A 21,250-nucleotide genomic window follows, 5' to 3' on the forward strand; every position below is an offset into this window, starting at 1 on the left:
AAACAGTCTGTGATTTTCTTGAAATTCAGTCAAAATCCATTGGCTAAGATCTAGTTGACTAGTACATCCAAGCAACAATTCAAGGAAAAAAGATCAGATGAATGGTAGTCGGTGAAAGTTAAAATCCTTCATGCTAATTGGCAAAAAAAAAAGGCTGCCTAAACCAAATTTTGAATCAAGGAAGCCAACTGAGAGATGAAGATATTGAACAAAATTGGACTCAAAACAGCCTTATGGCACCTCACAGGTTAAAGAAAAAAAAAAAACAATCGAGGTCAACAGTGACCTGAAAAATATGTTACAAGAAATAAATCAATTAAAAGCTGTGCCATTGATGCCAAGAGAAGACAAATATGATAACAATAATTTATGATCTATTACGTCGAAGGCACATCTAAGATCCAGTTGGCTGGCTTATTAGATTTGGTCACAGTACTGAGACACTAGTGTCTTCAAGGAACTTATAAGTTTGTATCTGAACAGCAGAACATCAGATTAGAAATAAGATGAAAATTACTCAAAAAGATCTAGTTTAGGGTTTTTTCCCCTTTTTATTTTTTTTTTAAGGACAGTCTTAAATGCTGTATTTCAAGAGAGAGGGAAGCTGAATTTCCCTCCTCCATTAGATTTGAATTTTGCTTTTAAAACAAGAAGGGCAGTAAACTGGGATGCAGGTTCCTCAAAAATCTAGAATTTTATGAGCGTTGGAGCATTTAACGCTCCATACTGCGGAAGAACATCTAGTAAAACCCAGGGTAAGTTAGCAGGAGAAGTGTATTAGAGTGCAGGAATTATCCAAGACTTAAGCCAAAAGATTGAAGGACGGCCAAGAAGTATCGATCTGATCAGTAAATCAACCAAGTTGAGGCCAGTAAATGACAGTGGTGAGCTGGTGATGTATTGGTTCTTTTAATTTAAGAAAAAGCAAAGAAATTGGAATGGCTGGTGCCCCAAGGTAGCTGTGCTTTTAAAACTAGCCCCTTTAAATAATCACCCAACCCTCTGATATCCTGCTCCACCACATTTACCTGATCTGTCTCTTTTGTTTAAGGTGGGAGGCATGAGATCGGTCCCTAATAGCTCATGCCCACTAGGCTGCTGGTATCAAAATGGTATCAACCCCCTAAAAGTAATTTTGCAGAACTATTAGGGTCAGAATATCTTGGGAGGAAGAATAAAACAAAGTTCCTTATATGCAAAGAAAATGAGAACCAAAACCAAAAATATAATATAAAGAGATAAGTTTAGTAACTCAGCAGTCAAAACTGCTCACCAGCGTTATAAAGCGCAATGAACCCTTGACAGCGATACCAGACATTAGGACATAAATCTTTGTAGTTTTTTTTTTTTTTTTTTATATCCATAGTTAAAAATCTGTGCACTGTCTCTGTGCAAAAACATGTCATAACGTTAATCTTGGCCTCATAAATACAAGTGCACTTAATTTAGATTGTAAGATCCACTTAGCTTAGTTCCTATATAAAATATACTTGCTGACCTCTCTGTCCCATTTTGATCCTATATCAGGGACTCTTCACAGCTCCAGCAAACACTTTCTCATGCAGATCTTATTGCAATGAACTCTTGGCTTAAGGTGAGAGACAGAAGTTTACTACCATCTTTGATGGTCAACCTAAAAGAGAAATCTCTTTTCTTTGCTTATAAGGAGCTTTGTTATCTTGAACTTGGTTGTATTTTCTTTGGGGAATTTTGTGGATTGAAGTGATTGGAAGAATAACTCCAGCTCAAAATGTTATTTTCTTAGGAATAATGCAGTTTATGATGTTAAATACAAATTGTTGTTAACGATAGGTAACTGACTCCCACGATAAATTTGCTGAACTAAAATGTGATATTTTGCCTTGGTTAATCACCATAATCTCTTTCTGCCTTTAGTGAGCTACACTGAAAAAATATACAACAAATTGATAGTGAAAAAGACTATCCAGTGTATTAAGTATAAAAATGCTGAAGACACCAGTAGAATGCATTTTGGCAGTGCTAAAATGTTCTAGATCTCAAATGTATTCGGATGCAAAGCATGCTGGGTACCTACATGTTTTCAGTTACCAATTTCAGCAATATTTATTAGCACAGTGTAAAAAAAAAAAAGTTCACACCACTTATTTTTCTTCTGTAGAAAAATCGTTGCTTATATGTATTTGGTGGACAGAGATCAAAGACGTATCTGAATGACTTCTTTAGCTATGATGTGGACATTGATCATGTAGACATCATATCGGATGGCACAAAAAAAGATTCAGGAATGGGTAAGGAGAAAGTATGCATTTTTTCCCCACTTGTACTGTACTAATATATTTGATCAACTTATTGGACTCCATTCAGGAAGCATAAATTCAACATATAGGCCCCCTTTTATCAAGCTTCGTAATGTTTTTTTTTTTTTTAAATCATAGACTGGTAAAAGCTCCAATGCTCATAGAATTCCTTTGAGCATCAGATTTTATTGCAGCAGTCTACAATAAAAAAAAACACACACATCTTGATAAAACGGGGGTGGGGGATAAATTAGGTCTTTAATTTTAGATGTTAATTTTAAATTATACATTTAGATTTTTATTTTCCAGGTAATTAGGAATAATATAACATCGTGCTTCTTAACCGCGTAACCATAAGTTCTGCGTGGTTTACAAAAGATTATAAACTAGAGACAATTTAAGAATGACAGAAAGAAATTATTTAACTAGCAGCATAGACAAATTGATAACTTAGCAGCAGTAACCTAGCACAATAACAGTGAGAAAAGGCAGAGAGAAGATTATAAACTAAAGACAATTTAAGAATGACGGCAATAAATTTGACCAAGTATTTTGACAAGAGCTAAGTTTTCAGTTTAGTTCTGAAATGTTTATAAGAACAGGCTCCAAGCAATAACAATCAAAATTCTCTATCATGTTAAGCTGCTTGGAATGCTAAAGTAGGGTCCAGAAATTTCTTGCTTTTACAGCCCTGTACTGATGTAAAGGTAAACGGGGCATGAGATTTTCTGCTAGTTTTATATGATGCTAGAGAGAATGTATTAACATATAAAACGGAGCGGTACCTACCATACATAACCTTATAGCAAAAGCAACCCAACTTAAACAAAACACGAGCCTCCATTGGAAGCCAATGCAACTCACAATAGAATGGAGTCACATGATCATATTTTTTAAGACCAACATAAAAAGGTATAAGTAGTAGTTTGTGGCACAAACACACTGATAAAAACACCAAAAAGGATAGAAATGAGTAGGTTAAAAGATGAGCTAGGTGAGAGAGGCTATTTTTGTATCGGGGTGTTTTTTCACTGTGCTTCTGATTTTAGGTTTTGATATGTACATGGTACAGGATCTGTCTGTTTGGAGGAACACTTGTATTCTTCATTTGTTTCCTTGACATTTTTAATCGGTTTTGCTTTAGAAAGGTATGTAGAGGATTAAGCCAGAAGAAATTTATTTCCATGCATAAATATGGGAGGAAAATTCAAAAATTTCTATGTGGGAAAACATTACCTGTATAGAAATTTGTTCTGAATGTCTCCTCTCCCCGTGCTTCCCTCCCTTCAATGTGATTAAACACATGCATGTTTATTTTATCTACATGAAAAAGGGGTAGGGACAGGATGAAATTTGAAAGTGTACATGGCGATTTCATTTTGAAATATCTGCATGTATGTTCTGCATGAAATTTGATTCTGCCTTCATATACCATATTTTTTGCTCCATAAGATGCATCCACCTGTAGAGGAGGAAAAACCAAGAAAAAAATTTTTTTGAACCAAATGGTGTGCCCTGTACTCTGTCCCCCCTCTGGTGGTCTAGTGGTAGACTGGGACAGGGTACAGGGCATGTCTAGAGGTGGGCACGTCTAATGGTAGACACGCGTAGTGGCAGCCAGCCTGCCCCCCAGCTTCCCCCCAAACCTTTTTAAATCATCCCATCTTTTGAGATTGGGGAAAGCCTCAAATCGATCTCTTTTCAGTGAAGAGCATGCAAAGCTTCCAATTCCATTCATACTTAAAATACTGCACAAGTTCAGCAATGCTATTGTGCAAGGATTCTCATAGTACCCTACTGGCTTCACAATCTGTTTTACCTCCTTGTGCAGTAAGTTGCTTCTGTTTCCAACATAGATCACTCAGCAAGAAGCCTGCCTTCATCCAGACCCCAGGTCACTTGAACATAAGAATTGCCACTGCTGGGTCAGACCAGTGGTCCATCGTGCCCAGCAGTCCGCTCACATGGTGGCCCTCTGGTCAAATACCAGCGCCCTAACTGAGCTTAGCCCTACCTGTGTACGTTCTGATTTAGCAGGAACTTGTCTAACTTTGTCTTGAATCCCTGGAGGGTGTTTTCCCCTATGACAGACTCCGGAAGAGAGTTCCAGTTTTCTACCACTCTCTGGGTGAAGAAGAACTTCCTTATGTTCGTACGGAATCTATCCCCTTTCAATTTTAGAAATAAAACAGTCCTTATATCTATTCTTATTATTCCTCAGCTCTTCCCAGACATCTTGATTGCTGCTCAGAAACCTTACACTAGAAGAAAGTATGCTTTCAAGTGGGGCTGGCTTTCAGTCTGGTAGTCTGCTAATGGCTATGTGTTATATGGTGATGATAAAGTGCACCATTTATATCATCTTGTGCTTCAAACATCTTCTGTCAGAATTTATCTCAGTGCACTGTTGCCTTTATAGTTCACCAATAAATAACCTTCCAGCTTCACAATTGCAGTTGGTCATGTATTGTGAAAAACTTACTTCATGTAAAATCTCTCTTTAACACCCCCCCCCCCTTCACCTTAGGACCTTGCATCATTTATGGAGTCTCTTTTGGTCCTCTAAAAACATTTATCAGGTTCTTAGATTGGAAAGTACTCTTCTTCATAGCTGTCACTTCAGTTAGAAGAGTTAGTAAGCTGCAGGCATTAGTAACGTATGAACCATATACCCAATTCCTTCAGCACAAAATTGTCTAGTAACATCTACTTTTTACTACAAGTTGTTAACTTTTTTAATGACTGGCCAGTGCTATAGAATTCCCTTCAGGAAACTATCTGATTAGAATGAGATCTGTTGAGTTTTAGGAGGAAGGTGAAGGCATATTCTTTAAAATTTTCCTTTACTTTAGAGTTCTTCATTGCAAGGCTCAGGGCCTACTGGTAGTTCCCGTTGACCCTAAGTGCAGCCCTTTGACTTTTTCCCCTCAATATACATACACATTCTTCTTCTACCCTTTTGAAACTTGCTACTCACACTTCCTCCAGAACAGCTGTTCTGTTTTGCTTTGGAACTGATCAGCGCTCAGTGAATTTGAGCCACATAGCATCCAATTACTTATGCAGTTTTCATGAAACTATGCAAACCATCAAGAAATTTGGATACTGCATGGCTTAATCTCAGAGCTCCATGATATTGAAAGAAAACAGAGTAGCTGGCCTCAGAAGCAAGATTGTATAGAAAGTGAGGGAACGTTAAACTGGGTGGAGATCTGGCTCAGAAATGGGGGACAGGATAATGGGGGTTGAGGAAGAGTGCATGTTGGGGAGAGGGTTGGGTTTTTTTTGTTTTGGGGGGGATGGGGGATATGGGTTGGGATAGGCAGATGGGCTTAGGGAGAGAGTCTTGGGAATCAGTCTTTACTTTTATTGCACAGGTTGATCTACGTGTACTTGACCAACAAGCCTTGTGTGCATCATTGCAGGGAGACCTTCCTTTGTTTTATTGCCTGGAGCGGTGGTTACTTTGTCCAGCAGTGATTATGGCTCTCACACTGAAGTCTTTTTTGCCAGTGCAGCTCCTGCTTGAAAAATACTGAACATCTCTAGTTCAGAGTAACATCATATTAAACATAGAAACATAGAAAATGACGGCAGAAAAGGGCCAAGACCCATCAAGTCTGCCCACACTAATGACCCACCCCCTCTAACTTATAGATATCCCATAGCCCATCAAGTCTGCCCGCTCTGATTGCCCTCCCCCAATCTACCCATGTGCATCCCATTTTTTTCTTAAAATCTGGCACGGTGCTGGCCTCAATCACCTGCATTGGAAGTTCATTCCAATGATCAACCACTCTTTCAGTGAAGAAATACTTCCTGGTGTCGCCATGAAATTTCCCGCCCCTGATTTTTAGCGGATGCCCTCTTGTTGCCGAGGGTCCTTTAAGAAAGAAAATATCTTCCTCCTTGATACGACCGGTGATATATTTAAACGTCTCGATCATGTCTCCCCTCTCCCTACGTACTTCGAGAGAGTACAGCTGCAATTTAGTCAGCCTCTCCTCGTACGAGAGATCCTTGAGCCCCGAGACCATCCTGGTGGCCATTCGTTGAACCGACTCAACTCTCAGCACATCTTTTCGGTTTACATATACTGGACTGAAGTGACCTGTCAAAAGTGTGCAGGACATTGGCACGCCAACAATCCCGACCCGACATTTGCGCACAGGACAAATGCGCGCTGCCACTTTCAGGCCTTCCCGTTTGTGCTCTGAAGGTGGGGTGGGGGGAACCCCCACCACTATACTAACAACTCCTCGCGCTCTCCTCCACTCCACTCCACTGAAAACTCCTGAAGAGTGAAAACGGGAAGGAGAATGGGAGTTTTCAGTATACTGGGGGGGGGGGGGTCCCCCCAATGGGAGCGCGAGGAGTTGTAAGTGTAGTAGGAAGGCCTCAAACTGGCTGAAGTGGCGGCGCACATTTTTCCTGTGAGCAAATGTCGGGGCGGGATTGTCAGCGCACCAATGTCCTGTGTGCTTTCGACGGTGTACTCTGGACAGATTATGTTGTTTTCATTACTGGGTTAAGTGCAGTTCTGTTTCTTGTTTCTAGTTTACTCGTATTTTTAGTGTGTGTGTATAATTTTACTTCATATTTGTTTTGGTGTCCTGTACTTTTGTAATTGATATTGTTTTATTTTTCGTGTTTGCTACTATCTCACCCCAAACGGTGGATGGGTGGCAAAACAATAATTCTAAATATAATCAAGAATTTGTTAGCATGAGAGCTAACATGCACCAGAACCAGTTTTCTGGGCTATAATAAACTTTGGACTTTTTGATCTATAGAGATCAGAACACTTCTCAGACTGTGCCCATAGCCCTATGAGAGTTAATCTTAGGTAAATAACAGAGTGGCCTCAGAAGGAACCAGGCTCCTTGTCTTGAGGATTCAAGGTAGTGGGGAATATCACAAGTCTCATGAAAGAATGCCCATTTATTTCCAATTATTAGATGCCTGCTTTCCTCAAAGCTCTCGGCAGCATATTATACGAAGGTTCTTCAAAAAGTTTCCGCACTTTCATATTTTGCAGGAAATGGGGCGGGAGAAGTGGTAAAAGGGTGGGTCGTAGCATGTCATCTGACTGTTTAGGCCATCCGGCTCACCTTGTAGGTAGTGATGTAATTTGCTTTTGAGATATTAAAAAATAAAAGTGCAGAAACTTTTTAAATATCCCTCATATAAAATATAAATTTGTGTAACAGAATAGCAGGCCCTTATAACATTTAATACAAAAACCTAGCAAAACATATAATGCAAGTCTAACAAAAACCTGGAAATTAAAAAAAACAAAACAAAACAACAACCCCTCCCCCAAACCTAAGGGCCTAATGTTCAGCCCAATGGGAGTCAGTGAATTTAGAAGTACTATCCACAAATGGGCAGTACATTAACTAGATATTTAGTGCTGGGCTTAATTCGGGAACTGGCATTGAATTTATGGGTACTAGCTGATATTCAGACAGCTCGGATAAATTTAGGACAACAAGAAGACTGATCTAACTTTAAATGGGTACTTACTAGTTAGAGAACTGAATATGTCCACTAATTGGGTACATCCTGGTGCTATTCTGGCACTTACCAGAGAGTGCTGCAGAGGGCACATTAGATTTTCAGCTGCTGAAAATCTGGGGATTGTTCTGAATATCTATCCCTAAAACTTTCATCCTTTTCAGGAATTAACTAAATGACCAGATTATCAACTGCTTTCCTAAAAATAGGAATATCGCTTTGGGAACCTTGAATGTAGTAGGCAAGAAATCAAACCTCTTGAGACACAGCAGATGACTATCCTAGAGAAGTGGTTTCAAACTCGCGGCCCGGGGGCCACATGCAGCCCGCCAGGTACTATTTTGAGGCCCTCGGTATGTTTATTATAATCACAAAAGTAAAATAAAACAGTTTCTTGATCATATGTCTTTTTTAGCTATAAATGACAATATTATTATTAAGACTTAGCCAAAAGGAAAGATTTATAAACTATATAAAGAGTTTTTACCTCATGCAAAATTGTCATTTCTTTAAGACATTAGCTATTTTTTCTGAGGCCCTCCCAGTACCTACAAATCCAAAATGTGGCCCTGCAAAGAGTTTGAGACCACTTCCCCAGAGGCACTTTCAGCATGTTTTGAGATAGGCACCAGCAATAATTTTTCCTTCAAAAATGTAAATGACTTGGTGTATTCCAGAACTTTAAAATGTATTCTAGTAACCAATGTAGCCAGCCAGATATAATCACATACATTAAATCCTATCGGCAGGTGGACAACTTTATTTTATACATACTGCAACCTGACTAACACTAAACCCCCCCCCCTTTTTTTTTACAAAACCGCAGAAGTGGTTTTTAGCGCAGGCTGGCATGCTGAAAGGAACTCTGAGCATCGGGAGCAGCGCATTCAGCGCACCACCTTGCGCTAAAAAACGCTTTCACGGTTTTGTAAAATGGGAGGGGGATAAATTCAATCTTACTGTACAGGAGAAGAAAGATGCAAGCAAGACTAAAGCAAACCTGAAAGACTTGCTACAAAGGTAATATATGCATATATTACCTTACCATCTCGGAAAGTTTGAGGTTATTTTCTCATTTGTAAAATTCTGAAACTGCTGAAAGTGGATGCAGTAATCATTGTTCCTCTTTATAGCTATCCAAGCAGAATTATGTTGGAATTCTAGCTTTCAAAAAAACGGCAGTTAAGAGAAATGTTCATTTCTTAAATTCTGAAGGAAGCACCAGATATTTATTTGTAGCCAAAATAAATCATCTATCAAGAATATTTTGTTGTTTGCAAGCCAAGAACATTGATATAGCCAGATCTGCAAGTATTCAAATTTATTTTAAGAAGCCAACATAATCATATGATCTCTTCCGTGGTATTAGAGGAGAATTGAGTCAATTGTTTCCATTTTCCTATCTTTGGATCGCCCTTATACATTTTTCAAGGTAGATAAAGTAAGTAAATGAAGCCCTGATAATATCTTAGTATTAACGAATGCACTTTGTCTACAATTAGGAAGAGTTTTAAAAAATAGATATAATTGAAGGTTTTAAAATGGCAGCATTTAAACTCTGCAGTGATTTTGAACACTGTTTCTTCCAAGTAGACAAAAATAAAAAAATGATGCTTCTAGTGCAATAGGAATATCAGTCTTGGAACTTGTGGGTTGTGCACCTCTGATTGCGAGATCTGATGTAGAGATCCTCATTTACATTTTTCTGCTCCGCCTCCCTTCACTCTGGGCTGTTCTGTAATTCCTCAGTTTTCCTCTCTACACACGAGATGGTAGGAGCCTGTTTGTTTTTCTCATGTTTATTTTTCTTTTATTTTAGAGTTTTTATCCATTTGTGAGACTTTTCAATGTTGTGGGACATCTCTAGCTGTGAGTGGACACAGATTTGAGGGCAGACATCTGTAGCCAAGAGGCAGCCTGCTTGGCCATCCTTCATTCTTGTACAATCCCACTTTATTCTGGGACCAATAGCTTATTTCCATCTTCCCGCCAGGACTTTGTAGGACGCCTCAAACTTCAGAGACTTAAACTCCTCCCCCTCTTACCTCATCAACGTCCCTATAAGCATCAGTTTTCCTTCTTACAAGCCAGGCTATGTAGGAGCTTGTCTTTTCTGCTTTTGTTTTATTTCATGTAATTTTGGTCTTCGCATTCACAGTTTTTGCCCTCATGCTGTGGAGGTTCCCTGTGGGAACAGCTCTGACTGCAGGAGATTTAAGACTATTCTTAAAACTTATCTATTTAAAGATGCCTATGCTAAATCTTAATCTTTTCCTCGTTCACTTGTTGATTTCTTTTTCAATCTAATTATCATCCTCAGAGCATATCACTCATACCAGGCACCCCCGCCCCCTGTGTTATATCCCTTCCCTCTATCTCATTTCTCCTAAGATTATGTAACTTTTTCCTAACCTTCCCATTTACCCTCACTGTCAGGTTTGTCTATACGTTTTATATGTTTCTATTTTTCTCACTGCTCTCTCTAAACACAATTAAATATATCTTTCTTTCCCATTTAAATTTTATTGTTAACCGGTCAGATATTTGTTTTATGATCGGGGTATAAAAAAACCAATAAACTTGAAACTTGAAACTTGACTTTGGAAAAGTCTGCTTCTGGGGCATTCCCTTCTTGTCAGTAAACCCTCTGGACAGCCTGCACATCAAATCAGGGCTCAGGGACCGTTCCCTTGGGAGCTTGCTCACCCTAGGTTTGTCTGCTAGTGGGTTGAGCACAGGCTGTGTGGTTCCATGGAGATGTGCTCGGGATTGGAGCTAGACTGTGTTCTTCCGCCAGGTGTTCTGCGTGGCATGTCTGAAGGTTGTTGAGGTACCCGGCCATGAAGGTCCAGTTAGTGGAGCAGTCAGAAGAATCGAGGTTCAGCTTTCCAGCTATTTGAGACAGAGAGATCTCCTTGTGAGCTGTTTTAGTTCTGTCTGCAGTGTTTTCCTGTCAACACATGTTTCTGTGAGTCAAGGCTGATGCCTGAATCAGCGATTTCGGGGGAATGCAAGGCATAGTACAGGAGTTAACTGTGTTGGGTCCGTTGCAAAATGGTGATCATAATGTGATCAAATTTGAGCTGATACCGGAAGTGACTTCGCAAAAGAAATCTACTGTAGAGGCGTTTAATCTTTGAAAGGATGACTATGATAAAATGAGGAAAATGGTTAAAAAAAAAAGCTGTTTCAAAGGTTAGGACAGTAAACCAGGCATGGATGTTATATGAAGCACCTAGTTCGGGGGTCGGCAACCCGCGGCTCCAGAGCCGCATGCGGCTCTTTTTCACCTTTGCCGCGGCTCCGGTAGTGTGGACGCCCCCTGGCCCACGGGACTCCCACGGGGATGAAAACAGCCTACCTAAATTCTGTCGATGCAGGCATGCAGCTTACAAGTCCGGCGTCGTGGCGGGAAATAGCCATGCTGAGCAGTGAGCTCAGCATGTACACAGATGAAAGCCTTGCTTGCTGATTGGTCCGGCAGCCCCGCAGTGTTAGATTTGTTTTATAATGGTTTTGCGGCTCCAAGTTTTTTTTCTTTTCGAAAACGGGTCCAAGTGGCTCTTTATGTCTTAAAGGTTGCAGACCCCTGACCTAATTAAACAACTGCCTAAATTTCACAACTATCTTCCATCTCATTGGAAAACGGAATTCCAAACACGACTCCTGAGGTTGCAGATTCTGCTTTAGCAGCGCTTCCAGAAGAACTCTGTCACACCTGCTTTTTTCTGGAGCGTTGGATCTGATTCTTATCTGCATGTTTTGGTCGGGGATGGTTGCCATAATGCTTGACTTAGTTACTAAACAAAATCTTGAACTAAAATAACTTAGAAAACAGGAATATTTGGAGATCATATTTGATGGAACTCTGCTGGAAAAAAATAGAGAACAACTTTGTTGGATGAAAATCAAACATGAAAGAATTGTTTACATAAGCTAGATGTCAGGTTTTAACGTAAAATCATTTCCATTGATTGATCCCACCTTGAACATCAAAAACCCTTTAGTGTCCTGGGGCTTCTGTTCTGCTACAGAGCTCTGTCAGATTAGCAGTTTGGCAGTGAACTTGTTTGTTATGTAACTTATTTCCTGTCTCTCAGGGCAACTTATTGGAAAATGCTTGTGTGTTAGTCATGTGATCTGTGTTTACTTGATTCCCTTTCCATTTGCTTGGAGTCCGTTTATGGAAGTTGTTATGGGCTCCTCTTTCTCAAACTGCCTGGTAGGAAAAAAAAAGCATGATTTGGAATCTTTTGACTGTATAAGCATCCTTCTCTGATTTTTGAAACATACTCTTGCCTCCTACCCTGATTTTAAATAATCTTCCTTTCAGTCACTAGATGATAGTGTTACGTTCATCCTGAAATACCCCTTTGCCAATCAGGTTTTCAGGATATCCACAATTAATATGCATGAAAGAGATATACATATAATGGAGGCAGTGTATGCAAATCAACTTCATACCTATTCATTAGGGATATCCTGAAAACCTGATTGGCAAGGGAGTATTCCAAGAGTGACTTGGGAAACACTGACCTATAGTATATTTGTACAAATATGAAGTTGTTGTAGTGAAAAGTAAAATAGACTTTGGAAAATTGCACATCATTATTTGTTCCTAATGCTGTAATTGTAACTTCTTGGGGTTTTTTTCTATCATTTGATAATTTGCTATGTGCATTAAAATTTATTTTTGATTTCAATAAAAATATAGTAACACAAAAAGTTATACACCGAGGTGCTAACTTTATAACTGGTTTTATCCCAGGACAAGCAGGCAGCTATTCTTGACTGATGGGTGACGGCACCGACGGAGCCCCGGTACGGACAATTTTAGAGTGATCTCACTCTAAGAACTTTTAGAAAGTTCTAGCTCGGCCGCACCGCGCACGCGCGAGTGCCTTCCCGCCCGACAGAGGCGCGCGGTCCCTCAGTTTCTTAGTTTCCGCGGAGCTAAGAAGACGCGTTTTCAACGGCTGTTGAAATTTTTTCTTAACTTGCCTTCCCGCTCGCGTAAACGTTTGATTTCTTTAACCTTTCTTTTATTTTGAAAAAAAAAAAAAAAAAAACAAAAACAATCTTACATTTTTTTCTTCAATTTCGGTTTTTCCCCGGCGGGGCCTTCTGCCACCATCGAAGCCTCGGCCTTCGATTTGGCGGAAGCCGTTTTCCCTTTCATGCCCCCTCAACCGGGTTTTAAAAAGTGCCAGCGGTGTGCTAGGCCTATATCTCTCACGGACCCACACAACTGGTGCTTGCAGTGTTTGGGTCCTGAGCATCAGGCCTCTTCTTGCACCCGCTGTGCTACTTTAAAGAAAAGAACTTTAAAAAATCGCTTAATTCAACAGCGTTTGTTATTCGGTGCCGAGATGTCCGACCCCGTTCCTTCGACTCCGGCTTCGGCACCGCTTCAGTCGGCACCCTCGTCTTCGACGCCGCGTGATTCCACACCGGCATCCCAACAGTCAGGTAAGCCGGCTAAGAAGCCTTCCCCGCTGGAACGTCTTCCGGCCTCGAGTGCAGTGAGCCCAGTCCTGCCGCCGGTTAGACGCCAGCGGAAGCGCTCCGCCCCTATTGAGGTGAGTCCCTCGACATCGGGCTCCTCATCTCCGGGGCGTAGAGCGGCACCGCAGGTACCGCAGAAGAAAAAAGCGGTACCGGTGCCATCCCTCGATGACCGCATTACGGCCATCCTTCATGTGCAGCTTAAGGAGCAATTAGAACGACTCCTTCCTGCTATAATGACACCGAACCTTCCGGTGCCAGTCCGCACCGAGCCATCGGTACCGGTTGTACATCAACCCGTGTCGGTACCGGTTGTCGAACCTGTCTTACCTGCTTCTACTGTCTCGGTACCGCTTCACCTAACTTCATCGGTATCGATGCCAGTCCTTGCACCGGAGCCGACAGCTCACCATCAATCGGTACAGACTTCGGCACCGGTGCGACCGATAACATCGCCTGACTCGGTATCGATGAGGTCGGGTAAGTCGGTACGCAAAACCCGACACATGCAAACATCGACACCTGAGTCTCGGGACCATTCTTCCCATGTCAGAGACCCTGATCTGTGGGGGGACTCAGAGGAACCCTTTCTTTCTGAAGGAGAATGTTCCTCAGAGGAGGAGGATTCGGCTCTCCCTGACCCATCCTCCAAACAGACCACTTCCTCTTTCTCCAATTTCTTGAAAGAGATGTGTGAGTCTTTGTCCATTCCTTTGGAGGCTGAATCCAAAAAGTCTAAAGCTTTTTTGGATGCCCTTGATTTTGATCAGCCTCCAAAGGAATTTTTGAAGCTTCCCCTTCATGACATCTTGAGGGAAACTTTCTATAAAAATTTAGAGACTCCTTTAACTGTTCCAGGGGCCCCACGTAAACTGGATTCTCTATACAAGGTAATTCCCATTCCTGGGTTCGACAAGCCTCAACTTCCACACGAATCCTTATTTGTCGAATCCACCCTTAAAAAGACTTCAGGAGCCAGTGTATATGCATCTGTTCCTCCTGGCAGAGAAGGAAGGGCCATGGATAAATTCGGTAAGAGGCTCTACCAAAACGCTATGTTAGCAAATAGAGCTAGTAATTATGCTTTTCATTTTTCTTTTTATTTAAAGCATCTCCTTACCACCATGGCTTCCTTCGAGAAGTATCTTCCTTCAAGAAAACATCCATCTTTTCACTCCTGCTTGTCGTCTCTATTCCAACTTCGTAAGTTTATGGTTAGGTCCATATATGACACCTTTGAACTTACATCCAGAGCGACAGCTATGTCGGTGGCTATGCGCCGTTTGGCCTGGCTTCGGGTATCCGAGCTTGATGTTAACCATCAAGATCGGTTAGCCAACGCCCCATGCCTAGGGGATGAGCTCTTTGGGGATTCCATGGACTCTACCACCCAAAAGCTCTCGGCTCATGAGACGCGCTGGGATACCCTGCTCAAGAATAAAAAGAAGCCTCCTCCACCAAGACCATACAGGCAGCAATCGGCTTATCAACGCCGTTTCACAGCCCGTCCATTGCCTACCACTGCTCAACAACCTCGACGTCAGAGGCAACAGCAACGTCAGCCTCCCCGACAGCAGCAACAGCAGCAACCTGCGAAACAACCTCCTCAGCAGAAGTCACAGCCCTTTTGACTTCATTCTCCGCAGTATAGCCAGTATCCATGTTCCTGTTCTCCTGCCTCAACCAATAGGAGGTCGACTTTCTCTGTTCTTCAGCCGGTGGGAAGTAATCACTTCGGACCAATGGGTCCTCAACATCATCCGCCACGGCTACTCTCTCAACTTTCAGACTCTCCCACCTCAAAGCCTGCCAAAAGAGTCTGCTTTGAACAGTCCTCAATCAGCCCTCCTTATTCAGGAGGTCCAATCCCTCCTCCTTCTGAACGCTATAGAGGAAGTTCCTCTAGATCAAAAGGGGCAGGGATTCTACTCCCGTTACTTTCTAGTTCCCAAAAAGACAGGAGATCTCAGACCCATCCTGGACCTTCGCGATCTCAACATTCATCTAGTAAAAGAAAAATTCAAGATGCTTTCTTTAGCCATACTTTATCCCCTTCTAAATCAAAACGACTGGCTATGCTCCCTCGATCTCAAAGAGGCTTACACTCACATACCGATCAATGTAACCTCAAGACCATATCTCCGATTCATGATCAATCATTGTCATTACCAGTACAAGGTGCTCCCCTTCGGTCTTGCCTCATCTCCAAGGGTATTCACCAAATGTCTCATTGTGGTGGCGGCTTTTCTGCGCTCTCACCACCTGCAGGTATTTCCTTACCTGGACGATTGGTTGATCAAAGACACTTCTGCCCAAGCGGTCCTTCTGGCCACCAACCAAACCATCCAGTTTCTGCAACTTCTGGGATTCGAGATCAATCTACCCAAATCTCATATCATTCCCACTCAGAGACTTCAATTCATTGGAGCGATCCTAGATACACTCCTCATGAGAGCTTTCCTGCCATCCAATCGGCTTCAGACCCTTCAGTCTCTATGTCACCAGGTACTTCCTCTGCCGTCCATCTCAGCAAGACAAATGATGGTGCTCTTGGGACACATGGCATCCACAGTTCATGTCACACCTCATGCCCGTCTTCACCTGCGCACTCCTCAATGGACCCTTGCGACCCAGTGGTCCCAAGCGTCGGACTCTTGCTCACGACACATATCTGTGACATCATCTCTTCGTCAGTCTCTGCAATGGTGGTTGGTATCCTCAAATCTATCCAGAGGTCTTCTGTTCCATCAGCCTCCTCATCAACTAGTCATCACCACCGACGCCTCTCTGTACGCATGGGGAGCTCACTTGAACGAGTTCCAGACTCAGGGTCTTTGGTCAGCCCAGGAAAAGAAGCATCAAATCAATTTCCTGGAACTCAGAGCGATGTTTTACGCCCTCAAGGCCTTTCAACACCTTCTCTTTCCTCAGGTCCTTCTGTTGTGCACAGACAATCAGGTTGCGATGTACTACATCAACAAACAGGGTGGGACAGGCTCTCGCCTTTTATGCCAGGAAGCCCAGAAGATCTGGAATTGGGCCATAGACCATCATCTCTTCCTGAAAGCTATTTACATTCAGGGGAAACAGAATTCATTAGCGGACAAACTCAGCAGAATTCTCCAGCCTCACGAGTGGACACTCGACCCTGTAACTCTACAGTCTATCTTCACTCAATGGGGCACTCCTCAGATAGACCTCTTTGCAGCTCCTCACAATCACCAGCTGCCCCGTTTCTGCTCAAGACTTTACTCTCCACACCGTCTCACAGCAGATGCTTTTCTCCTCGACTGGTCGAATCTGTTCCTGTACGCCTTCCCTCCTCTACCTCTCATGTTGAGAACCTTGTTCAAGCTCAAGAGGGAACGAGCCACCATGATTCTGATTGCTCCGAGGTGGCCCAGGCAACATTGGTTCTCCCTTCTACTTCAACTCAGTTCCAGGGAACCTTTTCTTCTTCCTCTGTTTCCTTCTCTGCTTACGCAACAGCAGGGAACCCTTCTGCATCCCAACCTCCAGTCTCTACACCTGATGGCTTGGTATCTCTCGGGCTGAACTCGACTGATACTCTTTTGTCTCAGCCCGTTCGTTCCATTCTGGATGCCTCCAGGAAACCAGCCACTCTACAATGTTACCATCAAAAGTGGACGAGGTTTTCTTCCTGGTGTCTTCTTCATCATCTTGATCCCACTTCCCTAGCGGTGGAGACGTTGTTGGATTATCTTCTTTCTTTGTCTGATTCTGGCCTGAAGTCCTCTTCCATCAGGGTCCACCTCAGTGCCATTGCAGCTTTTCATGAGCCAGTCCATGGAAAACTTCTTTCAGCTCATCCCCTGGTATCCAGGTTCATGCGTGGGCTTTTCAATGTGAAACCACCTCTTAAAGCCCCTCCGGTTATCTGGGATCTCAATGTGGTTCTTTCCGCTTTAATGAAACCTCCATTTGAACCTTTAGCTACCTCTCCTTTCAAATTTCTCACTTGGAAGGTACTTTTTCTTATTGCCATTACCTCTGCCAGGAGGGTCAGTGAGCTTCATGCACTGGTTGCAGATCCACCTTTTACGGTTTTTCACCATGACAAGGTGGTTCTGCGTACACATCCAAAGTTTCTCCCCAAGGTTGTTTCTGAATTTCATCTCAACCAATCCATTGTTTTACCTGTTTTCTTTCCAAAACCTCATTCTCATTCTGGGGAACAAGCTCTGCATACTTTGGATTGTAAAAGGGCTCTTGCTTACTATCTGGAGCGTACGAAACCCCACAGATCAGTTCCCCAACTCTTTCTGTCCTTTGATCCGAATAAATTGGGACGTCCTGTTTCTAAACGTACGTTGTCTAATTGGCTTGCAGCGTGCATTTCTTTCTGTTATGCTCAGACCGGACTGACACTGGAAGGTTCTGTCACAGCCCATAAAGTCAGAGCAATGGCAGCATCTGTAGCTTTCCTCCGTTCCACTCCTATTGAGGAAATCTGCAAGGCTGCTACTTGGTCCTCAGTTCACACTTTTACATCTCATTATTGTCTGGATACATTCTCCAGAAGGGATGGTCACTTCGGCCAATCTGTTTTGCAAAATTTGTTTTCCTAATGGCCAACCTTCCCTCCATCCCTCTTTTTGTTAGCTTGGAGGTCACCCATCAGTCAAGAATAGCTGCCTGCTTGTCCTGGGATAAAGCACAGTTACTTACCGTAACAGGTGTTATCCAGGGACAGCAGGCAGATATTCTTGCGTCCCACCCACCTCCCCGGGTTGGCTTCTTAGCTGGCTTATACTAACTGAGGGACCGCGCGCCTCTGTCGGGCGGGAAGGCACTCGCGCGTGCGCGGTGCGGCCGAGCTAGAACTTTCTAAAAGTTCTTAGAGTGAGATCACTCTAAAATTGTCCGTACCGGGGCTCCGTCGGTGCCGTCACCCATCAGTCAAGAATATCTGCCTGCTGTCCCTGGATAACACCTGTTACGGTAAGTAACTGTGCTTTCTCATGCATCTATAATAGAATATGCATGTAAAATGCATCTTCTTGGGATTTTACGACTTTATCCTGGTAGGATGAATTTAAAGAAAATGTTGAAAATGCTACTGTCAACGTCTTTCTGTGTTTGTTTTGTTTAAACATGATCAGTTATCATTTGTTTATGGAGCCTGTGGTGGGTGTGTGGGTAAAGATTTAAAGCCTCAAATATGGACTGATGAAGTAATCATTTTATCTAATTGGGCAAAAGTTGTTCCATTGATGTGTAGTCCTAGTGAGGGCTAAGCCGTGTAGTATGATTCTGACAAGCTAGACTACTGTTCATGTACAAGATGATTACATTGTGGGTACAGGGCATGAGGAAGCTGATTAGGGAGATGTCTGTTGAACTTAGTATTAGCTTGAGTGAGGGAACTTTGACTGAGCTGTGAACCTCCAAATAAGTGGAGCAAGCATATAATGCTCCTCTGCATCTTGACCCCTTGGGCCTCTCTCTGCACAGGTGGGAGGTATTTGCTTGAGATGGTGTTTTGAGCAATGAGAATTGGAGGATCATTACTCAAGATGGTCTAGTATACTCATCTAATCTGAATCTTGGATTTATATACTGTGTCATCTCCCCAAAAAGAGTTCACATATAAATCGATAAATCAGAGTGAAAGTAGTTAGATTAGAGAGAAAATAACTTATTAATGAAGACCCTCATCCGACATCCTAGAGAGAAGATTATTTCCTTATAACAATTTTCTAAGAACTGTTGAAATAACAGCATTTTCATAGATTTATGGAAAATCTGGAATCCCATTCCAAATCATTGTAAAAGTATATATGAGAAAGTCTTGAGATGGCCCTGATTGCAACAGATGATGAAGCCTGCTACTTGATGGGTTCAACAACGTGGCAGTGAAAATATGCAGTTTTTCAGCTCATGTTTGGGGGTCCCTGTTAGCTGAGGCAGAGTAGGAGTAGGTCCTCTAGAGCAGTGGTTCCCAACCCTGTCCTGGAGGACCACCAGGCCAGTTGGGTTTTCAGGATAGCCCTAATGAATATGCATGGAGCAGATTTGCATTCCTAGCACCTCCATTATATGCAGATCTCTCTCATGCATATCCATTAGGAATATCCTGAAAACCCGACTGGCCTGGTGGTCCTCCAGGACAGAGTTGGGAACCACTGCTCTAGAGGTTTTTTGAAAAGTCAACATTCTAAGAAAACAAATTACATTAAATAACTTCAATGATATACTGCTTGATTTATAACAATAAAAGGCATGGCATGTCCCTTCCTGACACCCACCTAGGGTACTTTTGAAAGTGGAGGAATTAATTTCAGAAAAAAGGTTAGGAGATTTAAAAATTGCTTTTAGGTTTTATCAACCAGTCTTTATGGAAATGCATAGAACAAGATTTCCCAATAGACACATACCTACAAACCTTGACCTACAACATTAGTACTAGTGAGAAAAAATAAATCTTAGAATTTGCAATTGATTTACTGACCCGGTAATAAAATCTTTGTGACTAGAAATGCTCAAGAAAAGTTTGTGGAATGAACCAGTACATTATGAATAAATAAAGCTACTTTTTAAAGCTGCTATTCCACACTGCTTGAAATTAGTTTTATTTGTAAATTAATGAAATATAGTTATCTGCATTATTGCTGCATATATTTAGTAGTATTATAGAAATGAAAATAGAATATTCGTATTAATTCAGACCAATCTGTTAAGCTATAAGAGTATTAGAGAAGTAGCTGGCTTATTCCACTAATCTTCTGTAAACCGCATAGAACTTAACGGTATTGCGGTATATAAACTGTTATTATTATTATTATTATTATTATTCCTCTCTTCAGGAGCAAGTACAATATCTTCAGCACTCTTTGAAGAGCAGGATCCTGACTCAGGCCTCCTGTTTGAGCTTATGTCAGATTATTACCATATATGTTAATTTATCTATCTCTTCAAAAGTCCCCATGACAGGTTTCACCCAGAGAGCTACCATCGATCCAGAACTGAATGAGATTCATGTCTTGTCTGGCCTGAGTAAGGACAAAGAAAAGCGGGAGGAGAATGTCAGGAATTCCTTCTGGATTTATGACATAGTGAGAAACAGTTGGTAAGTATTAGCAGGATATCATTATTCGTAAAAAGAAATCATGTGCCATTAGAGTTAATTATATATTTAAGATTTATAGAGAAAATAAATCTTCCAGCTAGTACAGTAGCTTAGGTGGCAAATGCTGAACACTAGGTTGAAGGTCCCTAGTTTGTTCGCCACTTTCCGGTTGTCTGAGGTTGGATATTGTGGAGGGAGGGAAATTGTTTTAATTGCTGTATTCAAGACCCATGATTGTTCAATCCATCTGACATACTCTTGGGAAGGTATTGAGTGCTTGGATCATTCAGTTTCCAAAAGCAATTTCTTTAACTCTTAGGTATTAGATTCTATATGTACGAGGAAAAAATAGCCAAGGAGGCAAAAAACTTCAAGCCGTTCTTTCGATATATTAAGGGGAAATGACCCAAGAAGGAAGCGGTGGGGCCGTTGGATGACCATGGAATAAAGGGAGTGCTAAAGGAGGACAAAGCCATCACCGACAAACTGAACACATTTTTTGCGTCTGTATTTACCGAAGAGGATATACACAGCATACTGGAAGCTGACAGCCTATACGCAGGAAACAAAGACGGGAAACTGACAGAGTTGATGGTCAGTCTAGAAGAGGTATGCAGGCAGATTGATAGGCTTAAAAATGAAAAAATCCCCAGGATTGGATGGCATCCATCCGAGGGTAATCAAGGAATTGAAAGGGGCTATAGCTGAACTGCTCCAACTAATATCCAAACTGTTGATCAAATCAGGAAGGACTCCAGAAGACTGAAAGTGGTGAATGTTAATGCCGATCTTCAAGATAGGTTCGAGGGGAGATCTGGGAAATAATATAGAGATGCTGATAAAGGACCACATCATTGAC

At 41.9% G+C, this 21,250-nt stretch overlaps 1 protein-coding gene across 5 annotated transcripts in view; it reads left to right on the forward strand.

The window, feature by feature from the left end:
* The window catches only part of MKLN1 (muskelin 1), a 158,495-nt gene that overhangs the window by 106,867 nt on the left and 30,378 nt on the right, over nt 1-21,250 (forward strand). For all 5 annotated transcript variants that reach the window (XM_033957577.1, XM_033957578.1, XM_033957579.1 and 2 more), the window contains 2 exons: nt 2,141-2,270; nt 20,244-20,391. In XM_033957577.1, the coding sequence (XP_033813468.1) occupies nt 2,141-2,270; nt 20,244-20,391 (278 nt within the window). The remainder of the gene's footprint in view (nt 1-2,140; nt 2,271-20,243; nt 20,392-21,250) is intronic.

Source organism: Geotrypetes seraphini, chromosome 9 (assembly GCF_902459505.1).
Source record: "Geotrypetes seraphini chromosome 9, aGeoSer1.1, whole genome shotgun sequence".
Lineage (NCBI taxonomy): Eukaryota > Metazoa > Chordata > Amphibia > Gymnophiona > Dermophiidae > Geotrypetes > Geotrypetes seraphini.